We start from the raw sequence: 24,410 nt of genomic DNA on the forward strand, positions 1-24,410 counted from the left end.
TTTTTCTTCCAGAGACAGGGCTTTTCTATGTAGCCTTGGCTGTCCTGGACTCACTTTGTAGACTAGGCTGGCCTCGAACTCACTGAGCTCCGTCTGCCTCTACCTCCCTGAGTGCTAGACTAAAGGCTTGTTCTACGAGGCCCGGCAAAAATGTTTCTCTTTTACTTGTATGAAAATATTATAATGAAATGTATACGAGATGTGTAATTGATACATGCTAAGAAACGTTTCCCCCCCTTTGGTTTTTCGAGATGAGGTTTTTTTCTATATCCTTGGCTGTCCTGGAACTCATTCTATAGAGGTTAGCCTCTCAGAGATCTGACTGCCTCTGCCTCCTGAGTGCTGGGATTAAAGATGTATACCATCACCGCCCAGCTTCTACCAAACTTTTAAAAAGTTAGCTAGTATATATGTCACAATTACCTCAAGAAATGTTTTATTTAATTATGCATAATAGTTTAAAATCAAAGGTATTTTTTAAATAATCTTTTTCTTAGAAAATATATACCTTGAAGCCAAACTGAAAGTAAAATGTTTTTGAAAACAGTTTTTATAGGCATGTAAAACTAATGCTAATAATTATCTGGCTTATTCCTTAGGGCCATGCTGTAGGACTTGTGAAGAATTTAGCCCTGATGGCATATATTTCAGTTGGTTCTCAGCCTTCTCCAATTTTGGAATTTTTAGAAGAATGGAGCATGGAAAATTTAGAAGAGATTTCTCCTGCAGCTATTGCTGAGTGTGTACTGACAAGTTTTCTTTTTAAATTGTTGTTAATTTTCAAGTTGTAGTTAGCATAGAACTGCTAAGTCTGGAATGCTTTTGCTTTTTCATGCAGTGCAACCAAGATTTTTGTTAATGGCTGCTGGGTTGGAATCCATAAAGATCCTGAACAGCTCATGAACACACTAAGGAAATTGCGGCGTCAGATGGACATCATTGTGTCTGAAGTAAGACTTTTCTATTTCTCCCCTTTTCTTTACAGTGTTGACAGTTGCTTCTGTGGCCTTGTTTCTATTAGGCAAGTGTGCTTCCATGGAGCTGCATCTTCATTTGGAAGTAAGAATCTGTAATTAGCTAAAAGGCTGTGTGCCGAGATTTGTAGAGAATGCATAAGACTAGTGAGAACTAGCTTTCCATTGGCATCTCCCTTTGAACTGGTCTCCCTTGAATTGTCAAGCATATTATCAGTAATCTGATTCTTTACGCTAATTTTAAGACATTACCTTCCTTTTTTTTTTTTTTTTTTTTTCCTTTGGGACATGGTGTTTCTGTGTAGCCCTGGCTCTCCTGGAGCTCACTCTGTAGACCAGGCTGGCCCTGAACTCAGAGATTGCCTGCCTCAACTTCCACTGAGATTAAAGGCGTGTGTTACCACTGCCTGGCTATCTGGTTTTTATTTATCTTTTAACACTTAAAAAAAAAACTTGCTTATTTATCTGTCTGTCTGTCTATGTGTTTATTTACCTATCTACTTTGTGTGCACATGCACATGTGGGCATATAGTGTGGCATACATATGGCAGTCTGAGGACACCCATGGGGAGTCAGTTTTCTCTTTCTATCAGGTTAGTTCTGGGTATTGAACCCAGGTCATCAGGCTTGGGAATAAGCACCTTTACCCATGCTGGCCTTGAGTTCACTTTTTAAAAAGTACTTTTATGGTAAGTATAACCCAGTTTTCAGTATATCTAGCTTTTGGACAACTAATTTATTCTAGTCATTGACTTCTAAGATTATATAAGAGTTAGGTAATTCACTGGTAATTGAGTTTCCTTTTGGACTTCTTTACGTAAAAGCACTTTAGTTTTTATAGTGCTTTTATTCATAAATTTTGTATTGCATACTTTCCTAAAAACTTTCTCTATTTTCTAGGCATGTGTTTTGTAGACGAGATCCACTCAGTAGAAATACAGTGTGAGCCACATACACAGTTAAAAACTTTTACTATAAAAAGTAAAGCAAAATAAAGTAACATTTAATGCTGTATTTTGACTGATACATCCAAAGTGTTACCCAACATACATTATCAATTTAAAAGTGTTAGTGTACTGTTTTGTGTTTTCAAAAATGTTAGTATCTTTTGAATCTGTGAAATTTATTCTTGCAGCACAGTTCAGTTCAGGATGGTCATATTTCAAGTACTTAGTAATCTCCTGTAGCTAATATTTAACAGTGGTAACCAAGATAGATTTATCTTTTTGTTTGTTTGTTTTTGTTCTTTGAGACAGGGTTTTTCTGTGGGCCTTGGCTATCCCGGAATTCTTTCTGTAGACCAGGCTGGCTTTGAATTAGAGATCTGCCTGCCCCTGCCTCCTGAGTGCATGGGACTAAAGGCATGTGCTAACAACGCCCTCTGTATCTGTTTCAGTTGATTCTTGGTTCACCTAAAATGTAGCTTTATTTATTTTGTTTATACCATTAAAACTTTTTTTTTTTTTTTGCAAGTGTATAGTGCTGAAGAGCAAACCAAGGGCCTCACACTGCTAAGGCAAGCTCTCTGCTGCTGAGTCATGTGTCCGCAGCCCTTTTATATGTATGAATGTTTGCCCTCATGTATGTATGTACTCCATGTCTAGGACTTCTTAGAAAGGGGTGCAAGATCCTCTAGACCTGGAGTGACAGATGATTGTCAGTCACCCATGGTGACTTGGTGACCCATGACTTGGGTCATCTGCAATAGCACCTAGTGATCTTAACTGCTGAGCAGTTTTGAGATGTAGTCTTACTAATTTGTCCATGCTGATGTTCAACTTCTAGGATCAACTGGTCCTCTCCCGTCAGCTTCCTGAGTGATGGGATTATAGGTGGATCCCACTATGCCCAGCTACTTGTTGTCATACAAAAAAATGAGAAAGTTCAAGAGATTGTTCTGTCTTTTATACCTAGGTTTCCATGATCAGAGATATTCGAGAACGGGAGATTCGGATCTATACAGACGCAGGCCGTATTTGCAGACCACTTCTGATTGTGGAAAAACAGAAGCTTCTTTTAAAGAAGAGACACATTGACCAGTTGAAAGAGAGAGAATATAACAACTACAGGTGAGACTGTGGGTGAGAAAAAAAAATACATGTATTCAAAAAATTGAGATGGCAGGTATCCAGTGTGGTGGTTTTTAGTGTGATCACAGGCTGTACAGCCACTGTCACTGTCCAGGTCACAGCATTATCAGTGTCCTGGGAAAAGCTTCATCAGCAACTCCATATTTATTTTTCTTATTTTTTGTTACTGGTTTTACAGTGGTCTCGTTGGATTTGTGAAAGTCTTTATTATTTTAAAATTTAATGAGTGTAAGTAACCTGCTTAATGCAGAGCATAGTACATGTGATGTGAGTAATATATTTTTTAGGGAAGAGGCCAGGCTGACCCGGAACACACAGTAAAATACAGGACTGGCCTTGAACTTCTGATTTTTTTTGCCTCAGTTTTCTGAGTGTAGAGAGCCACAATTCCTGCATAAATAAGAAAATTAAAAAAGATTGATTTGCTTTAAAATTTTACATTTAATAGTATCATAACACATATAATAAAAAAGTGAACACTTCATACTATCGTATTTTTTCATCATGTACTTAATGTACTTTTCACAAGTAAATACAAGTAGTGGGTGGATATATGTAAAGTCTATTTTACCAGACTTTATTCTGTGTTTTATCTACTTGCCACCCCTACTCCACAAGTACAGATCTTTTAAATAAAATAAATAGCAGGTACAGTCTAATAGTGTATAGTATTGTCCAGCAGCTTTTTTACGTTACAGTCATTTATCTCTGTTTGAATTCTTTTTGTATTAGTACAAGCACAAACAGGAATAATTTTTAAGCAGTAGACTGTGTGTTAAAGTATTTCACGTTGTGTAAAGTATTTCATGAAATTGAGTGAATTATTTTAGTTGGCAGGATCTGGTGGCCAGTGGGGTAGTAGAATATATTGATACCCTGGAAGAAGAAACGGTGATGCTTGCAATGACTCCAGATGATTTACAGGAGAAAGAAGTAGCTTATTGTTCCACATACACCCACTGTGAGATTCACCCTTCAATGATTCTTGGCGTCTGTGCATCCATTATTCCGTTCCCTGATCACAACCAGGTTGGTCGTGCTTTTGTCTTCTGATTTGCAAAGAATTGTAGAAGTAATAAATATTAAATAAATATTAGAAATTAGTGTGAAATCTTGTCAAACGATATGAGACGTTTCTATTAGTTACTTTTCCATTCCTATGATAAAATACCATGACCAAAGGAAACTTAAGGGTGGAGTTTTATTTTGGGTTCTGCTTCCAGAGGGGATAAGAGTCTATAATTGGGGAGCAGAGGCAGGGAAACAGAAAGCTGAGAGTTTACATCCTTCTCTAAAAGCATGAAGCAGAGAAAAGTGGGGCTAGCACTTGGCTTTGAAACCTCAAAGCTGGTCCCCGGTGATGTACGTCTAGCAAGGCTACCCCATCTAAACCCCTGAAACAGCACCATCAACTGGGAACCAAGAGTTGGAATGCCCAAGACTGTAGGGGCATTTCCCATTAACCTCTACAGTTTGTTTACTCTTGTTTTAGTTGAGAGCCATAGTGGTTGTTACCTGTCTTTGAAAAAAGAGAAAAAGTCAGAAACTTTTTAACCAATTTTTTTTCTGATTTGTCTTTAAATATTCATTGTCTTTATTGTCTGTGTCTACCATTAGTCCCCTAGAAACACATACCAGTCTGCTATGGGCAAGCAGGCTATGGGAGTATATATCACCAACTTCCATGTTCGGATGGACACCTTGGCCCATGTTCTCTATTACCCTCAGAAACCACTTGTGACTACAAGGTCTATGGAATATCTACGATTTAGAGAGCTGCCAGCAGGTATGTTCAGTTTGCTCTTTGTTTTTTAAGATTTGCCATGCTTACAACATTTTAATGTGCAGTGCTTGGAAAGATTAAAAAAAGCATACAACTCTGTGACTGTTCTATAGACTTTAGAAGGTTGGAAACATGAATGAATTAAAAAGGTGGATGTGTGGAGTTATGTTTGGGTACGAAGTCCTTTTGAAGTACAGTGTCAAAAGTAATGATTCCTTTTGGAATGTAGAGCTGCTTTTCTGAGGAATGATACTGGTAAAGGGGACATCTGAATTTGAGTTTGAGCAAGGGCCTTCATTTGTGAGATGTGGCGCTAGGTAGTTGTTTAATGTGGCTGGGTGTCCTTATATGTGAGTGAAGTTTCTCATGGTGTGGAAAGGGCCTGGGTGGTTTGAATATTATTTAAAAAATGAAGGTTTGGAGTTGATGGCTCCCCAGAAAGGGAGAATGTTTTTTTAAGGGTGTGGCCATTGGTAGTTCTACTTCACTTCAGCAGATGGCCCAATGCCCATGAGTATGTGGGCAGTAGAAACTATGAGAGTACAGTTTTAGCTTTTTGAAAGACCTCACTAATTCCATAGTGCTGGGACCAGTTTGCACTCCTGATAACAGTGAGTAAGGGTCCCTCTTTCTCACATCCTTGTCAGCATTTTATTCTGTTTTTCTTTGAATAACCTATTTGACTGGAGTGAGAGGGAGTCAGAGCAGTTCTAATCTATGTTTCTCTGATGGCTGATGATGCTGAACACTTTAAAAATGTTTTTAGCCATCATATTTATTTCTTTGAGAACGCAGTTCAGCTCTTTTTCTTGATGTTTAGTTTCTTTAGATTAGGTTCTAATCCTCTGCTGGGTGTATAGCTGCAAAGAATTTCTCTCATTCTGTAGGCTGCTTTTTATTTGATTGATGGTTCCTTTTGCAGGGAATTATTGGCCATATTTCCTGAGTGATTGTAGTTTTGTTCAGAAAGCCATTATCTATGCTTATATGTTGATGTGTACTCCCCAAATTTTCCTGCAACAGTTTCTGAGTTTTAGGAACTTATGTTGAGGACCTTGAATCATTTGAAGATTACTTATGTTTATTTTATGTGTGTGAATGTCTTACCTGCATATTTGTGTCTGTGTACCACATGCTTGTAAGTGTCCACAGAGGCTAGAAGTTGTGAGATCCCTTTATTGGAATTATAGATGATTGCTAGCCAGATAATTAGCGAGATGGTTGGGAGGCAGAGGCTTGCAGATCTCATGCAGTTTGAGGCCAGCCTAGTTTATATATTGAGTGCTAGTTCAATCAGGATTACACAATGGATCCTGCCTTAAACAAAAAATGGAAGAATTAGGAAGCTGTAGTTATGGATCCTCTGTTGTATTCCATTGATCTGTGCGTCTGATTTTTTGTTGTTTTTGTTACTCTGGCTCCACAGTGTAAGTTGAAGTCAGCTTGTACTTTTTATGCTCAGGACTGCTTTGGCTCTCTGGTGTCTTTTGTGCTTTCAAATGAATGATAAGATTGCTTTCTCTGTATCTGTGAAGAATGGCACTAGGAATTTTGTTGGTTAGGTATTGGTTAGCTTTCCCTTGGTTAGATAACCATTCCCACCCACAACATTAATTCTTCTGCCTCATGGACCTGCAAGTCTTGGTATCTTCTGATGTCTTCCTCAGTTTTAACATTTTCTAATAATTTAGTTACTCTGTTATATTACCAATAGTCTTCTGTTTTTTGTTTTTTGTTTTTTTTTTTTTTAATTTAATTTTTTATATTTTGGGAAGAAAAGGTCTCTGCCCAAGCTGGCTCACTATGTAGCATAGGTTGATTTTTTTTCTACATATGTCTCCTGAATGGTGCAAATACAGCTATGGGCTTAATTCCTGACTTCTTAATTCCTTACCATAAATCAGTCTCTTGTTATTTATTATTACTATGTGTGGGTGCCATGACATGCATATAAATTATGGGCTCGGTTGTTTCCCTTGTACGTAGGTTTCGAGAGTAGACTCAGTTGGCTAGGATTGCCTAGAAAGGTTGTTTTCTTTCTCCCCTTCCTCCATTTTTCCTCCCTCCTCTCCTTCCTCCCTCCCTCTACCCCCTCTCCTCCTCAGTATTCTTTAAAGATGGTCTTGTCTTATTTTGCCCATGTTGTTTTCAAATTCTTGAGCTCAAGTGATCCTCCTGCCTCAGCATCCCTTGAATGTTGGAGGATAGTCATTTGCCACCACACCCAAGTCTTTATCAGGAAAAGTCGGTCTGGCAGCAGTTACTAAGAATTAATTGTGGCCTGAAAGACTTCTCCACACCTGTAGTGTTGTGGGGAGAGAGCAGCAAGGTAGTAAGTACCAGTTTCTTATTTAAAACTAGAGATTAGGAGGCAAGGGTCTCAGACTCGAGTTTGATGGTTACTCACTTTGGGGTTGTACATAACTTCCCTTTGATGAGAATAATAATGCTCCTTTTGTTTAAGGCACGGGGTTGCCATGAAGATCCAGAGACTTGGTTAGGGGAAGTGCCGTAACGACAAACTGAGGAACATGTAGAACTGATGTGATGGCTTCTCAGGGAGTGACAGTTTCAGGGTTTTAGCTAGCAGAGCATTTGCCTCACACACAGCTTCAGGGAGGAGTAGACATTGACAGTTTCCGTGATATAAAGATCTAAGCATTTGTGACAAATATGATTGAAGAAAGTGGAATTCAAAGAAAGGACAGGTTTCCTTGCTTCCCAGACAGTCCTTCAATGTGTGGTTTTCAATGTGCTGCAGGAATCAACTCAATTGTGGCCATCGCATCATACACGGGCTATAATCAAGAAGACTCTGTTATCATGAATCGTTCAGCCGTGGATCGAGGCTTTTTCAGGTCAGCTTTCGGTAAAACTTTTTGAAACACCAATAGAGTGGAAAAGTTTTTTAAGAATATGTTTGACTGCCCTAATCCAAAAGCAGATCTGGGTAGTGGTCACAGAGCTACAGACAATTTTTCTTGTGACTCTGGGTTTTCAGATGTGATATTTTAAATGTTTTTCTTTTGTAAACAAATATATATTTGCATTTATATATAATACAGAATCATCTAAGGAAGAAGTAAAAAGAAATCTTAGAACTCCACAATAACTACTGGTAAAATTATGGTGTTTTATTTATATTCTTGTTTGTTTGGCTTGTGAGACACAGTCTCACTATGTAGTTGAGGCCGGCCTTGAACTTACCATGTAGTTCAGCCTGGACTTGAATTCATGGCAATCCTTCTGCCTCTGTCTTCTGAGTATTGGGATTACCCATGTGCCCTATCTCATTTTTCTTCCTATTTTTCTTCCCTTTTTTTTCCTGACAAAAAGGTTAATTATGTAGCATAAGAAGGTAGATTAAAACATGGGGGATTTAGAAGAGAAAGTTTTCTCCCTGTATAATTTTATAAGACAGCACTAAGATTATATTGCATGGACGTGATAGTTTCATATAAAACTCCTCAGTGGAGGTACCTGAGCAGACCTAGGGTGGCATTGCTCAGGGCTGTTACGAGAGGACTTCTGTCAGTAAGAACTTAGTTACCTGGTTCCCCTGATCTCATCCACGATGCCGGGGGTTCATAGTTGTGAGTCAGATGCTACCTGTAAAGCCCATTTAGAGCTTCCGGAAGCCTGACCCTAGGGCATAGTGACTCTTGTCTTTGCTTTGTGGTTCAACTTTTCTCCCAAATACCAGTTAAGCCAAATGCCCTTGCTGTAATCTAAGCCTTCTTACTAAAAGAAAATAGAAATCACCTTTGGAATTCTATTTTTAGGTCTGTTTTCTACCGCTCATACAAAGAACAGGAGTCTAAAAAAGGATTTGATCAAGAAGAAGTGTTTGAGAAACCCACACGTGAAACATGCCAGGGTAAGAGCCAGCGGCTCAGACTGCAGTGTTCACACTTAGCTGCTGTGCTGCCCCTCCTCTTCTGTAGCGTGGGAGCGTGGATCTGCTCAGACTGAAGGGCCTTCTCTCGAGTCAGATCTTTGTCCCATCAGTCTATGAGGAAGAAAGTTTAGGAAAGCAAGAGAGGCTATGTGTTTTCGTGGGCCACACCTCCAGCTACATTCTCACTGTGCTGTTTGCTCCTATTCAGCATCTTCCTAAAACTGTGGTGAAAGCTGTAAAATTTGTTAGCTAAAAATATCGCTAAATATTTTAAAAATGATGAAAAGAAAGAAGTTCTTGTTTCTTCTTGTTAATTACTTTTACAAGACATTTAAAAAGTACTTACAGAGCTGGGTGTTGGTGGTGCCGTATTTAATTTCAGCACTTGGGAGGCAGAGGCAGGCAGATCTTTGTGATTTTGATGCCAGCTTGGTTTATAGAGTGAGTTCTAGGAAAGTCAGGGCTACACAGAGAAACCCTGTATTTTGGGGGGTAGGGGGAACCCAACTCATGTTTTCTGTGGGAGAATGTATGTGTAGGACACAGGCGTTCTTATGTAACAACGACTGCACATTTAAGAAAGCCGTCCAGGAACTGTCTCTTGGTGGAATCTGACTTTCTAGCATTCAGTTCATTTTTGTTTGTTTGTTTTTGTTTTTTCTTAGTAGATTGCCTTATTTTTAAAGTCACTTTTAATTTTTTGTATGTGAGTGTTTTGCCTGCATATAAATGCCCAGTGACCATGGAAGCCAGAATAGGGCATCAGACTGGAGTCACAGACAGTTATGACCTGCCGTGTGGGTGCTGACAATTGAACCTTGTTCCTCTGGAAGAGCAGCTGGTGATCTTAACTGCTGAGCCATCTCTCCAGACCCCCTCCCACCCGACCCCCACTTTAAGACAAGGTCTTTGCTATGGTTCTGTGCTAGCCTCAAACTCTTAGAGATCCACTGTCTCTGCCCCCTGTGCACTGGGCTCAAGGTGTGCGCTACCAGGCTCAGGTATAGTAGACTTTATTTTTTTCTTCATAAAGTATGGTATCAGAGTTTATAGTGTTTGGAATAAAGACAATAATGAACAGGATTTGTGTTGTTGGAGATTTCCTGTGAACTTGGAACAGAGTTATGCATGTAGTTTCTCATATGTGTTGGGGGAATTATGTGGCATTTTAAATACTTTCTTCAATATAATTTCGGAAAGCTCCCTGTCTGTTTCATCCCAGGTATGAGGCATGCCATTTACGACAAGTTGGATGATGATGGTTTGATAGCTCCGGGGGTTCGTGTGTCAGGAGATGATGTTATTATCGGGAAAACGGTCACTTTACCTGAGAATGAGGACGAGCTGGAAAGCACCAACAGGCGCTACACCAAGAGGGACTGCAGCACTTTCCTCAGAACGAGCGAGACGGGCATTGTGGACCAGGTCATGGTAACGCTCAACCAGGAAGGATATAAGTTTTGTAAAATAAGGGTGAGTATAGCTTTATTCATGTACATTGTTATTAGAAACTAATTGCATTTCAGTTTCTAATCCATTTTTATGTGAAATCAGGTACGCTCTGTTAGAATTCCGCAGATTGGAGACAAATTTGCTAGCCGACATGGTCAGAAGGGTACTTGTGGAATTCAGTATAGACAAGAGGTAGGTGTCTTCCATCTTTCTCAGGCCTAACCCAGAGTTGTATTGAAATTAATTAAAATTTCCTGGAACTTCTTTTTTTTTTTCTAAATTTAGTGTTTGCTAACCCATCATGTTGAAGAGAATTAGGACATTCAAGGAGTCACTTGAGAGTGTCAGGTCTAGCTTTGTCTCTAAGAGCCTGCAGTATCTTTAAGTCTTAAATTTTCTTTGTAGGATATGCCTTTCACTTGTGAAGGCATAACTCCTGACATCATCATAAATCCCCATGCCATCCCCTCTCGAATGACGATTGGTCACTTGATTGAATGTCTTCAAGGGAAGGTAAGATTTTTGTCTTCAGAAATGATAGGTTCCAAATGGATATTTCTTTTAATGTGGTGATCATTTTTCTTATATTTGGGCCAAGATACTTTGTTAAAAGCTGTTATGTTATTTTCCTGCCTTCAGATTGGTTATTCTACATTTTCATCCTTTTTTATTTTTTAAAAATACGTGGGTGGCTCAGTGAGTAAGAGCATTTGTTATGCAAGCATGAGGAGCTGGCCTTATCTGTGTGAAAAGTCATAATACCAGGAGCTGGTAAGTGGCTCAGCAAAGTAAGGCTGATTGTTATCAAGCCTGACACTGAGTCCAGACCCGAACCCACATGGTGGAAGGTCAGGACTGATCCCTACAAGTTGACCTCTGATCTCTGAGTAAATAAATTAAATATCCAAATAATGTGGGGGTTGTAACCTTAATGCTTTGCTGTGTGTGGAGACAGGAGAATCACTGTTTGTTGGTCAAGAGCCCAGCTCCAAGTTCAGTAATCAAGAGACCTGTCTCAGGGGAATCAGAAGAATGATGGACTGAGAAACCTAATGTCTTAGTTTTTGTCAGTTGCTCTGATAAAACAACTTGAGGAAGAAGAGGTTTATTTCATCTCACAGCTTACAGCCTCCTCTATCTTCAAAGGCAGTCAGGGCAGGAACTCAAGGCAGGAACTGAAACAAGCGACGCAGGATTCCCGTGGCTTGCCCCGTTTGCTTTCTTGTACATCCTAGGACCATCTGTTTGGGGATAGTACCACTGTTGTGGACTGAGTATCAGTTATTAATGAAGATAGTGCCTCAGAGAGCAATCTGAAGGAGGCAGATTCCTCAGAATCTCAGCTGGAAGCTGATGGAGGCTCTCCGATGACTCTCGCTTGTTTGTGGCTGACCAACTAACCAATACACCTGTTGTCCTCTTCTGGCCTCAGTACATGGATGTGCATTCCTACAACCCACCCACACTCACACCAACACACATACCACATGTGTTTGCACACACAAAAAATTGCACAGTGTTGCCAAGAAAGAATTTTTCCGTAAGTACCTTATGCTGGCCAATTGTGCTATTGAGCTCAAGACCCGTTTATTTGTAAGATATAATACATACAACCTTTGCACATATTTGTGGTTATAGCAACTAGCTCTTTTCTATAGAAGAGTTAATTCATAAGTGATTATCTCAGAATGGCTCTGGCTCATTCATTCATTCATTCATTCATTCAATGTATACTGGAAGAGGCATCAGATCCCTGTATGGATGGTTGTGAGCCACCATGTGGTTGCTGGGACTTGAACTCAGGACCTCTGGAAGAGCAGACAGTACTCTTAACCTCTGAGCCATCTCTCCAGTTCAGTATAGCTTTAGTGATGCTGAAATTTTGGTATCAGCTGTGTCTTCATCTTTCGGGAAGTTTCTGGTTCTGGGTATCTTGTTAAAGGAGAATAGTGGTAGTCTGGGTAGTCTGACACATGGCTTAATTTTAAGACATTAAGATGTTATTTTCCTTGAGTATATCAAAGGTGTTTGGGATTCTTGGTTTCTTCGTACATGATCCCATGAATAGACTTCTTTCTGAGAGCTTTTTAGCCTTTTTTTTAGGCCATTACTTTGTTACAACTATTTTAGGTAAGATATTAATAAAAATGAATTTCACTATCTCAAAACTTTAACCCACTTTTAGTTTTAAAATCATCCTGTCTATAGAAAGTATTTTTTCAATTGGGTGTATCTTTGTTGATGTGTAACTTCTCTCACACATGCTTCATTTCAAAGGTCTCTGCTAACAAGGGTGAGATTGGTGACGCCACTCCGTTTAATGATGCTGTCAATGTGCAGAAGATTTCTAATCTGTTATCTGATTATGGCTACCATCTCAGAGGCAATGAGGTATATTTACTATCTCAAAAGCACTTTATTACCTGTATGTAACAAGCATGTTTTGTGTGGTGTACTTTTATTCTTTAAAAGAAAACCTTTTACATGAACAAGTCATAAGTATATAGCATGATATCTAGCACCCACATTGGGGGAAGAAATTACCCAGAATGCTTTTATGCCTTGAAAGTCCCCTTCCAGTCACTACCTCTCCCATCCCAGATAACTACTGTATAATTAAAGGCTAGTTTTGATTTTTATGTAAATAAGAGTATGGAGTACATGCATGTCGTTTCTGAGCTTGTTTAGTATTTTTAGTTATATGCAGCAGAATCTGTGTCTGTTTTCAGGTACTCTACAATGGATTCACTGGTCGAAAAATCACATCACAGATTTTTATTGGCCCCACTTACTACCAGCGTTTGAAGCATATGGTGGATGACAAAATTCATTCTCGTGCTAGGGGACCTATTCAGATCCTTAATAGACAGCCCATGGAGGGCAGATCTCGGTAAGGTTGCTGCAGCAGCAGCAGCATGTAATACATTTAGCTAGCCTTCCACTTGAAAATGTTAAGCACATAGACTAGAGACTGGTCTAAAGACTGGCTATGTTCCTGTCACCTCACGGTGATTACAAGTTACCAACTCACGGTGCCCTCCTATTCCGTGCTCCTTCTTCCTTCCTCACACTAGCCTCTGATAGCATGATTCCTTTAAAGTCAGGGCAAATGCTCTACCAGTGAGCCGGAGTCCCAGCTTATCTCTGCTATGCTCAGCAAATCCAGTCGTCATAGTTTCCTTTGTAAAACTTTAGATATAGCTGTGTAAGAGTGGCTAGTGAATCTTTGCTCTCAGGACCCTTAGAGAACTTGTCTTCATGTGAGTTATATCTTTCGTTACCGTAGAGATTAGACTGAAATTTAAAACAGTGGCAAACCCATTACATGTCAGTACATGTTTAATGAAAAATCCGCATATTTTTAGGTAAGCTTAGTGATGAGTGACATTGGCTTCTATTTTTTTTGCAAACTTCTCTAGTAAACTAGGCAGCTGGATTCTTCTACTTGTGGATTAATTCCATTGGAATATTTTGCCTTTCCCTCCCTCTGCCCTTTGCCCACCTCCCACCATGTTTCCCCCACCCCATCTCTTTCTTTCCATGGAGTCTCATAATAGCACAAGCTGGACTCAAAACTCTGTTACATAGCCTGGTCTTCTTGCCTCCACCTCCAAACTCTTGGGAATATAGTTGTGTGCCACCACTCAAGCTTGATACTGTATTTAAGAAAAATATTTTATTATATTTGTGGGTAAGCCATGGTCTGAAAGCGAGGTCTGAAAACAGCGTGTAGGAATTTTGTTTTCTTCATTTGTCATGTGGGTTTTAGGGTTTGAATTGAGGTCCTTAGGCTTGGCAGCAAGTACTCTCACCCAGTGAGCCATGCTGGCCCAGTGTTGTACTTTTTGTACTAAAAGTATTTGAGGGGGATCTGGTGTTACATAGATAACTCTCTGGTTGGAAAGGAACATTGTTTTTCTTTATACTGTACTAAAATGAAGAGCTACTTTAGTCTTTGTTTAAAACTTTTTTTTTTTTCATTTATTTTTGAGCTAGTGGAATTCATGCCTCTCCTAGCTCAGCCTCCAGAGAGAGGAAGAGTGAGAGAGAGGAGATTGATTGATTGATTGATTCTATAGTTTAGAATGGCCTGCAAGTTATGGTAGTTTTGCCACACCCTCCTAAATAGTATGAATATTGGCATGAGGAACACACCTGCTAATTTATAGCCTCTCTCGTTCTTTCCTTTAAATGTGTATGAGAGTTTTGCCTGTATGTATGTATGTTAGCTGTCTGCATGCCTGGTGATAGCAGAGGCCCGAAGAGGGTGTTGGATCCTCTGGAACTGGCGTTACAAACAGTTCTGGGCTGTGTGGATGCAGGGCACTGAGCCTAGGCCCTCTGCCAGAGCGGCATGTGCCCCTAACTATTGAGCCGTCATCTCTCCAGCTCCACCAAGTTTAGTGTATTAAAGGGGAATTGTAATGAAAAATCCGAAGCCTTATCAGTGAATTTTTATCTATTTTATTAAAAGCATTGGCTGGGGTTGCAGCTTAGCAGTGCCTGGCTGATGTGCAAGGTCCTAGTTCAACCCTTGCCGCCTCCTCCAAATTGTGTGCCACATGCAATTTTACAGCGTCATCATTGATCATTTGGGAAATACCGAGTAACTGAATTATACATATTTTCTAAAGTTAAATTCTATTCCAGACAAAGGAAAAAAACCCCTGTGCTTGTTAACCTATCACTACTGATGTCTTTAGAAAAACCTTTAAGTATAGGTAGCTGTGAGGTATGAAGTGGTAGGTAATTTTGTAAAATTCTATTTTTTACTTAGAAGCTCAAACTTTTAAGCATTTGTAGTACATACTTAAAATGCTTTCCTTAGAGTAAAAGGTTGACTTTGGCTGCATGCCTGTAATCCCAACGCTTTGGGAGGCAGAGGCAGGTGGATCTCTGTTAGTTTGAGGCCAGCCTTGTTCACAAAGTGAGTCCAGGACAGCCAAGGCTACACAGAGAACTCCTGCCTCTCAAAAACCGAAACCAAAACAATAAACAAACAAGATTCAGTTTCCTTCATGCAAGGGAAGGTGTCAGTACTTAAAAGAACTTGGTTCCACTGTCTTAATTTGTGCCAAGACACCAGCAGTTTTATTTACTTTCTCGTGATTAGTATAGGTGTCAACACAGTGGCAGAAGTAAGTAATAATGCTGTACTATAAAAGCCATTTGCTCACCCTGAAACCTACAGACTGTAAGTTGAGAGCCTCTGTCCTAAAGATGAGTGCACTGAAAAACAAATTGGGGCCGAGAGAAGGCGCAGTGGTTAAGCGTACTTAGTACACTTCCAAAGGCTCTGAGCTTGGTTCCCAGCACCCATCTGGTGGCTCGGATTCCCTGTAACTGTGGTTCCCTCTTCTAGCCTTTGAGACCAAGTAATGTGTATTGCTCATACATATCATGTGGACACTCACACATACACGATTAAAAAAAAAAAAAACTAACCAAAATATTTATTTCTAAATACCTAGTTCGGATTTGTCTTACTACATTTTTGTTTGTTAGTTGTTTTTTTGTTTGTTTGTTTTGAGACAGGGTCTCTATGTAGTCCTGGAACTCTGATATATATATTTAGATCAGGATGGTCTGCCAGAATAAAAGGTGTGTTCTACCATGCCTGGCCTTATTGCACCATTTTTTAAAAAAAGCTTTGTTAGTCAGGATGGGAATAAAGGCAAGATTTGCAATTACTGTGTCTCTTTAAGTCCCTTTTAAATTTTTTTAATTTTACGTGTGTGTGTGTGTGTGTGTGTGTGTGTGTGTGTGTGTGTGGTGCATATGGGTGTGTGCTTGTGGATGCTTGCACTCCAGGCCTGTTTCGTCCTGGTTTCTCTAAGTAGATAATCACATTTGGAGCTTGCTGAGACTTGGAGGATGAGGTTTGGGTATAGTACTTTAGGGAACTGTTCACCTCCACCGTGCAGTAGCCTTCCTTTTCATGACGTAGCAGCTGCCGGCCACTGTGTAAAGTTAGATGAACTAGAGCACAAACTGATGAGAGTCTAGTCTATACCTGTCCATCTACTGTTAGCTAGACAGGCACTTCTAAGGCTGTGCCTTCAGCCCTTTCCTTGTGGTGTAGTTGCTACAGTCGAGGAAGGGTGAATGCTTTCTCCCCCTATTTACCAACTCTCAGTATAGTGAGTTCTTTTTGTAGCACTGTGTAAAACTGAAGAGTGAGCCTTTTGTAGTAATAGCATCATCAGCCCATTGGTTTTACTAGGTAGTCCTTGAGTTCACACGTGCACGTGTTACAGTAAGGAGGCCGTCATCCCACACTCATGGGGACATCTGAAGGCATGCCACTATATTTGGGGAAACTGTAATCTCTCACGTATTGTGTTTGCCACTTATTTCTCGTTTCAGGCTCGATTGCTGGGGATCCCTTGTTGAGAAGCTGTTTCATTTAGATTGACTTTTAAATTCACTTTCAAGTACAGAATTCTAGAAAGTTAAATGATAGCATGACGAGTCTCTGCTTTGTATTGCATTGCATTTGATGAGGAAAACTATATACTGTACTTGATCACGTTTGCTATTTATTTCATTTGAGACCTTCTGATATATTAAATGGTTGGTTGACTTTTCCCTCCTCACCAGGTTAGAGAGATTACTATGGCATAAAAATCAGAACTTAGTGCTTCACTCTTGTAAGCACAGCTGTGTTTATAAGAATGGATAGGTACAGAGCTAGTGAAATTGTTGAGTGGGTAAAGGTGCCTGCTGCTAAGCCCAACTATGTGAGTTCAGCTCCCGAAGACAACTGACCTCTGTCTCTGTCCTCTGACCGACACACATGTGCAATGACCCTGGCATTCACATATACACACACAATAAATAAGTACACAACAAGCTCTTGTTTCCTTATCTACAGTGATGGTGGCCTGCGCTTCGGGGAAATGGAACGAGACTGTCAGATTGCCCACGGTGCAGCACAGTTCTTAAGAGAAAGGCTGTTCGAGGCATCAGACCCATATCAGGTCCATGTTTGTAATCTCTGCGGAATAATGGCGATTGCTAACACCAGGACCCATACCTATGAATGCAGGGGCTGCCGCAACAAGACCCAGGTGTGTGCGCACTTCATTCTGTTTGTTTGATCTCGTGCTGTAGTCACAGCTGACGGAGTGTGGGTTTTCCCCACGGAGGCTGGGATTTTCTGTTTCAATGGCAGGTTTCTAAGAATACTAGTTTTATAAGGAAAGACAGTTTGGCTTTTCTAAAGCAAGCTTAAAAGTAATTTCTCCAAGCTGTTCATCTCTGAAATAATGTCTTGCAGGAGGAATTCTAAACATTTAAAAAAATATGCTTATGGGTGTTTTGTTTGTATGTATGTGTACTATGTGTGTGCAATGTCCCTTGAGGCCAGAGGAGGGCATCAGATCCCTTAGGACTGAGGTTACAGATGGTTGTGAGCTGCTATGTGGGTGCTGAGACTTGAACCCAGGTCCTCTGGAAGAGCAGCCAGTGCTCTTAACTGCTGAGTCATCTCTCCAGCTTGACCAAGAATTTTTCTTAAGCTGTTTACTTAAAATTTGTTAGTTAGGAAGGGTGAGATACGTCTTGTTGGCAGAAAGGAGGAATTACCAAAGGCTGCTGGGACAGAGAACCGGCATGAGGCATAGGCCACGCACGAGGCCCACTTCCTCAGGGAGAGCCAGATGTTTCCACTTTTCTGGGGTAGAGTGGAGTCTGACGCGGTTCTGCTGATTACTATTCCTCTTCTCTCCGCAGATCTCTTTGGTGCGAATGCCTTACGCATGCAAACTGTTGTTCCAGGAGCTCATGTCCATGAGTATCGCACCTCGGATGATGAGCGTTTAATTCTGTCACACGGTCATGGCAAGATACTATAAATATTAATATCTTGTGTCTGTGATTGTTGGTTTTAAAAAATGACAAAAATTTACTGTTGTGATAAGAATTTTATTTGTTTTTTTAAAGCTATGCATGCTTTTTCTGTAAATAAATTTTTGTAGATAGTCTTGATGTGTTATTTTTGATCTCTCTGTGTAAAACCAGCTGGCTGTAATAAAGTGTTAGTGGATTAGGTTAAAAGAAACTTGTCAGGCAAGAGTAGGGGTTATAGTTGTCAGTTGTCTGTGAGCACCTTTAGCTACAGAGGCTAATGTATTTTGCACGTTTATAGCTGAGCACCTTCACCTGTTGAAGAAAGAAATAAAAATTAGTACATACATGCACACAATTGGCAGTCAATGAGAATGTGAAATGATGTGGCTGTCAGGCAAGGGCATGGTAATGTGCCTGTAGACCCACATTCAGGATAGGGCAGGAGGATTGTTTAAACCCAGGAGTTAAAGGCCAGCCTTCGCAACTTAGGGAGACCCCCTCCACCTGTTCTCTCATCCCTCATCTCTCTCTCTCTCTCTCTCTCTCTCTCAGTCTAAGAAAGTTTTCTCACTGTGTAGCCCAGATTTAATCTTGAACTCATGTCTCCTGCCTCAGCCTCCCAAGTTCTGGGATTACATGCATGTGCCTGCGACTTCATCCTTTAAAGAAGACAAACAAGGGCCTAGAGAGGTAGCTCTGCAGTTAAGAGCACAGGCTGCCCTTCCTGAGATCTTGGGTTTGATACCTCCCATGCACATGACAGTCAGTTCTTGACTATCTGTAACTCCAGTCTTGAGGGATCTGATACCCTCGTCTGGCGTCTGAGGGCACTGCATGCACCTGCTGTGGACTTATCTCAGGTAAACCGCCCAGATGCATTAAAAAGTGAAGGGGTGTCGATCCCCTGTCAGAGGACCCTCTGTAGTCGGCTCCCATCCTGTCTCCTCTCTTCCACCACTTCAGAGTGCAGGGATTCTAATGGAGGAAGAGAGGTGTGGGAATAGAGGGACATGGAGGGGCCAGGAGACCCACAAGGAGACCAACAAAGCTGAGGCCATGGGGTCCTGCTGCAGAGATTGATGCGCCTACCGAGGACCATGCATGGAAAGGACCTAGACACCTGCTCAGAGATGTGGCCGATGGGCAGGTCAGTCTCCATGTGGATCTCTGGCTGAGGGGAGCAGGGGCTGCCTCTATCATGAATTCAGTTGCCTGCTCTCGGATCACTCGCCCCTGATGATACAGCCTTGCCAGGCCACAGAGGAAGAGGATCCAGGCAGTCCTGATGAGACTTAAAAAGCTATGGGCAGATGGCAATAATGGAGAACTCCCCCTTTCAGTGGACTAGGAGAAGGGGATGGGGGGAAGAGGGAGGGAGGGAGCTTCAACTGGGATATATAATTAATAAACTGTGAAGGAAAAATAAAAATTATAAAGAAGTGGGGCTGCTCAAAAAGGAAAACAAAAACACAGGGATAAGGGGTGTATGAGCAATTACATAAATGACATGCTGGAGTGCCCCATGGCGTGTGAGCCGTGTAGTTTCAAATCTGAGAGCCAGTGCTGCTGTGTTGGTTATGTGTGAAAAGGGAGCTTTGCCATAAACGTGGAAGAGCATATTTTTCAAGTTCAGGTCTAGAGGGGCTAAGGAAGTCCGCAGCCCAGCTCTTACTCAACGGTAGAAGACTGATGTTGTAGAGCTGAGATTTCAACAGGCGACCCAGCCCTCAGCTGTTCCCCGCCTGGCTTCACCACACGTCTTGGTGGAAAGGAATCCGACCAAAGACACCGTGGCTTGGTAACCGCTTTCGCTGCACGGCTGGGTGATCTGCACAGGGAAATGGTCTAACAAATGCTGACAGTTTTGTTCTTTGTCTGAGGGAGTGTGTCGTCAGCTGTCACTCAGTAGAGCTGTCTCTATGTGAAGTGACACCACTGTGACACCACAGGATAGGTTTTTTTGGGGGGGGAACTTTTTAGCAAGGACATAGGACAACTGCACATTTGCCAACCTGCTCTCTCTTCTAGCTTTTTTCTCTTAAGGTTTATTTGTATTTCTTATTTGTGCTCTGTGTGTATGTTATGTGACTATATGCCATGTGTGTGTGGCCGCCTTTGGAGGCCAGAAGAGCACATAGGCTCCTCTGCTGCTGGAGTTACAGGCAATCGTGAGCTGTCCACATGGCTAGTGGGAACTGAACTCACTTCCCCTGGAAGAGCTGGACATGGCTAGCTTTTTTTTTTTTTTTTTTTCTTCCTTAAAAGCTCAATGTGAAGGACCAAATGGACCATGATTACTTCCTTTTAAATGAAGAGTGAATATAATAGTCATAGCACAAAGAGAAAATGTCATATAGAGAGAAGTCACAGGAATCCTACGGGAGATGAGGAGAGAGCGTCTAAGTCATACTGGCCCTCAGCCACCTACACGTTCTATTGGACGCATGTCATCTGGCTTTAATTATGTGCGCTTGCTGCCGTTCTAGATTTGCACCTTTCGGGATTTTATTAGTAGCTATGCGTGTTCCCTTCATATGCGACTATTAGGCTAAACCCCATTCATTTCAAATGGTGAGATGGCTTCCATACCTCTCTTCACTGGTATTTCATGTAAGGCATCAACCACGGTGATTTTGGCTGATGCTGAAGCCTCTCCTTGGGAATTGGATGCATGGCACTCATACTCTCCAGCATCTTCCTTACTTAGAGGAGACACCTGTGAAACAGAAGGGCTCTGTAGTTCTCTGGGGAGGTCACCTCTCCTTTTCAGGGACTTCCATTACACTTAGGGCTTCCGTGACGAGCTGAGGGTTGGGAGTGGAACTGCTATTAGAGGCAGTGAAGCCCTATGGCAGGGCTACCGTATTCCAACGTCATGCGTGTCTATTGATCACAATGTGAAAGTTAAAATTCGGATGGGTGCTCACACCTGCTGGAGGGGACGCCTTGGTAGGTGCTGTGATCGAATACCCGCAGAATCAAAGGTCAAGCACAACCACATATGTTTAACCAGTAACTGCAATGCCTGATGCATTTAGTTCTGTGTGAGAATTCTGCTATTCTGCTTTGAGCTTAGGCAAACAGAATCCTCTTCATGCTTTTTTTTTTTTCTAAAACAAAGTAACTTCAGCTCCTCCATTAGTCCTATCTGCAACACATGCCAGGCTGCTCCGAAGAAATGGGAGAAAAATAATTTCAGGCAGGCAGCCAGTCAGTCACCTTTGCCAAACCCTTGTTGTGTCCACACCTGAAGGTGAAAACCATTGCCAGCTTACCAGCACCCAGCCAGTTACTTCATGCTTTTCTGGACCACCTCGGGTCTGAATGGCCAGGTTTTCCCGGTCACCAGGCAAGAGTTCTGTCCTCTGAACTCCAGAGTGATCTCTTTTTACCTGGGAAAACAAAAGGAGAGTCTTAGTTCTCTCCGAGAAACCATCATGTGCAGGCATTGCTCACCAGACTTGGTAATTAGATCACATCCAGCAATTTACTCAGACCCTTCTTTTTCTGAATACTTAGCAAGCAGAATTGTTTCTTCCTGCCAATTTTATCTAATAAGCGTGTTTATTTTTTTATTTTTTATTTTTTATTTTTGAGATTGGGTCTTACTTGTAGCCTTGCTGCCTGGAACTCTCTGTATAGACCAGGAAGATCTGTTTGCCTCTTTCTCCCAAGTGCTGAGATTAATGGTGTATACCACCACAACTGGCTTTTAAACAGTATGTTTTAAGCATTTTTTGGAAAACTCATGGAGTGTGTGCACATGGTCATCCCTCTGCAAGCTGCCTTCACTAACTGCCCTTGGACAGTTTGGTCCTTGGTACCTTGGGCCTTTCTTTGTCCAACATGCCATGTTTTACTGGCAAGCTGTCACAAAATGCTAGTTTGATGTTTGAGACCTTGTCGGGAGCTCTTCCTGTAACAACCTCATCAAAGAAAAGCAGCGGCTGGAATCCAGAGCCAAGTCTCCCACCTGCTCTGAGGGCTAAGGAATCATGAAACGGTTGCTGAAAACCTGAGGTCAGACATGCCCGTCACATGCTGCTGTCGTTCTGAGAGAAAACCTGCCCTGTCTCTGTTCATACCATGAGGAGATTCAGAAGCCTGTGAGTGAAAGGGAAATTCACCTCCCTTGGTTCATGTCCAGTCCTTATTTCATGTCTGTCCTTCCCCACCTATCTTAAAGATCAAAGTATGTTAATAACAACTTCGGAAAATATGTAAAGAACACAAGGAAAAGTTTTTTGTTTGTTTGTTTTGGTATAGATATAGTAGCTCAGTTTCAGTACAAATATTTTAAGGCTTGTAATATTAATTTATTTTAAAAAACTACATGAGACAGTTTTCTTTAATTCTATCTGGACCTCTGTAAGAGCCAAGCCAGTGCTTATTTTGAGTGTTATGAAAAGGCCTAACAGTGTCAGGAGTTTTCCTTTCCTTCTATAATAAAGTAGATGTTACGCTCATTTTTTCTAGGCTTTCCCCAATATTGAGAGAAAACCAGGTATTTAGTGTCTCAAATGAAAGCTAGGAAGACATGCATAAATAGGCCTTTTTTCCCCCTTGAATTTCCCAAGCAGCTGGTGAAACAATTTATGTTAATAAAAAAGGTGATATTTTGAGAGAAGTATTTGACTCAAAGGCTAAAGCACTCTGATTAGTGTTCTTATGTATCAGCAGAGCCTGTAATCTCAGCACAGTGTAGGCAAAGACCAATGGATCCTTGATGCTAGCTGGCTATCCAGGTTAGCATGCACACACGTGCAGGCACCGGAGTGCACACACACACACACTCCACGCAGCCTGACAAAAGGAATTATTATTATTATTATTATTATTATTAGAGACAGAGTTTCTTCTCTGTGTAGCCCTGGTGTCCTGGAACTTGCTCTGAAGACCAGGTTGTGCTGGAACTCACAGATCCACCTGCCTTTGCCTCCCAAGTGCTGAGATTAAAGGCGTGTGCTGACACCACCGTCCTGTGACAAAAAAAAAAAAAAAAAGGTTATCCACAAATGGCCAACTGGGGAAGAAGAGAGAGCAGAAGTCACTTAGGCATCTAGCTATTTTATTTTCATCTGTTTTGTGGGGTCTCTTGATATATACATCAGGTTAGCGTCAGACTCACTCACCATCCTCCTGTCTCAACCTCCCCAGAACACACACCATGACACCTGGCTCTGAGTGTAGTTTGGTTGTAGCAGATTCTTCCAGAATCTTGTCATTGTAAATAAGGAATGAATATGGAAGTGGTGCCAGAAGAGGACTCTGGATCTCCTGGAGTGGCATCGGAGGCAGTTGTGAGGTGCCTGATCTCAGGTCCACATAGTCCTTGCACCCTCAACCTTCCGGCTTCTTCCCAGACTGTTGGGCTTGTAAGCGTTGCCATCGCATTGTCCAGCCTCTATAACTGTTTTATCCAAAACTCCATTTTTGTTCTTAAAGCAGATTTGAAAGCGCATGTGGTCCGCTTGTGTTCCTAACAGTCTGGGTGCAGGGGAGTGGAGAGGACGCCAATGGCCTATGTAACCATCTGGGTCAGCGGCTTTTCAGCTATTTTGCTGTGGCCCAAACAGTGTGATGGTTTTTAAAATACGTTGTGATTTGGGACATATGGAAAGTATTATATGGCACTTTAATAAGTAGGAAATGTGATGCCTTGACATATTTTCTTATGAAAACACTTGGTAGCAAGTGGCTGGCCTTCAACTGGCTGAGGATACTCTGAACTTCTGGTGAGCTTCCTGTCTTTACCTCTCGAGAGCGGGGACGACAATCCATGTGCCACCATGTCCTGTACATGTCATGCTAGGGATCTGACCCAGGGCCTCATACATGCTGGGCAAGCACTCCACCATCCATCCGAGTGTGGTTCCACCCACAGAGGCCACAGCCTAGAGCTCCTGTCTAGCATACTCTAGTCCCTAATTCCAACCCCCAGCATTGCAAAAACAAACAATAAACAAGGACCCAAGAACTGGAAACCTTTGTTTCAGTTCCCTGTCTCTAACTCCTAGCTCCCACCTCTGTTCCTAGGGACCTGTCCTATGGAGACGCCAAAAACTTCAAAGATGAGGTAGTCACAGAGTCAGGCTTGAAAACCTTCTTCCCTGCAAGATTTGGCAATAAGACTACAAACTTAGGGTCCTCCTTGAGTCACTCTGGCGTCTCGTTTTGTAAACTCGTTGGGGACCCATAAAGAAGCAAAGAGCTTCTTGCCGGTTTTCCTTGCAAACTAGCGGCACTGAGCTCAAATAGCTGCTGGGGGAAAGGCTTAGGTGAACACTTAGCTGCCACGCCTTGCTCCCTTTTCACGTCTCTTTCCTAAGCACAATTTACACTGGCAAAATTCCACTATTCCA

General features: G+C 41.5%; 2 protein-coding genes across 2 annotated transcripts in view; one reads left to right on the plus strand and one right to left on the minus strand.

The window, feature by feature from the left end:
- Positions 1-18,182, plus strand: part of Polr2b (RNA polymerase II subunit B) — a 40,133-nt gene extending 21,951 nt beyond the window's left edge. Inside the window, exons 12-25 of the mRNA XM_021656160.2 lie at positions 600-739; positions 839-950; positions 2,889-3,043; positions 3,895-4,093; positions 4,682-4,850; positions 7,609-7,705; positions 8,630-8,724; positions 9,968-10,218; positions 10,300-10,389; positions 10,603-10,710; positions 12,475-12,588; positions 12,927-13,087; positions 17,072-17,267; positions 17,932-18,182. Coding sequence (XP_021511835.1) covers positions 600-739; positions 839-950; positions 2,889-3,043; positions 3,895-4,093; positions 4,682-4,850; positions 7,609-7,705; positions 8,630-8,724; positions 9,968-10,218; positions 10,300-10,389; positions 10,603-10,710; positions 12,475-12,588; positions 12,927-13,087; positions 17,072-17,267; positions 17,932-18,021 — 1,977 coding nt within the window. The 3' untranslated portion in view covers positions 18,022-18,182. The remainder of the gene's footprint in view (positions 1-599; positions 740-838; positions 951-2,888; positions 3,044-3,894; positions 4,094-4,681; positions 4,851-7,608; positions 7,706-8,629; positions 8,725-9,967; positions 10,219-10,299; positions 10,390-10,602; positions 10,711-12,474; positions 12,589-12,926; positions 13,088-17,071; positions 17,268-17,931) is intronic.
- Positions 18,103-24,410, minus strand: part of Igfbp7 (insulin like growth factor binding protein 7) — a 56,863-nt gene continuing 50,555 nt past the window's right edge. Inside the window, exons 3-5 of the mRNA XM_021656161.2 lie at positions 21,324-21,440; positions 20,638-20,764; positions 18,103-18,360 (exon numbers count right to left, since the gene is read on the minus strand). Of these exons, the coding sequence (XP_021511836.1) occupies positions 18,341-18,360; positions 20,638-20,764; positions 21,324-21,440 (264 nt within the window). The 3' untranslated portion in view covers positions 18,103-18,340. The remainder of the gene's footprint in view (positions 18,361-20,637; positions 20,765-21,323; positions 21,441-24,410) is intronic.

The sequence above is a fragment of the Meriones unguiculatus genome, chromosome 3 (genome assembly GCF_030254825.1).
Source record: "Meriones unguiculatus strain TT.TT164.6M chromosome 3, Bangor_MerUng_6.1, whole genome shotgun sequence".
Classification (NCBI taxonomy): domain Eukaryota; kingdom Metazoa; phylum Chordata; class Mammalia; order Rodentia; family Muridae; genus Meriones; species Meriones unguiculatus.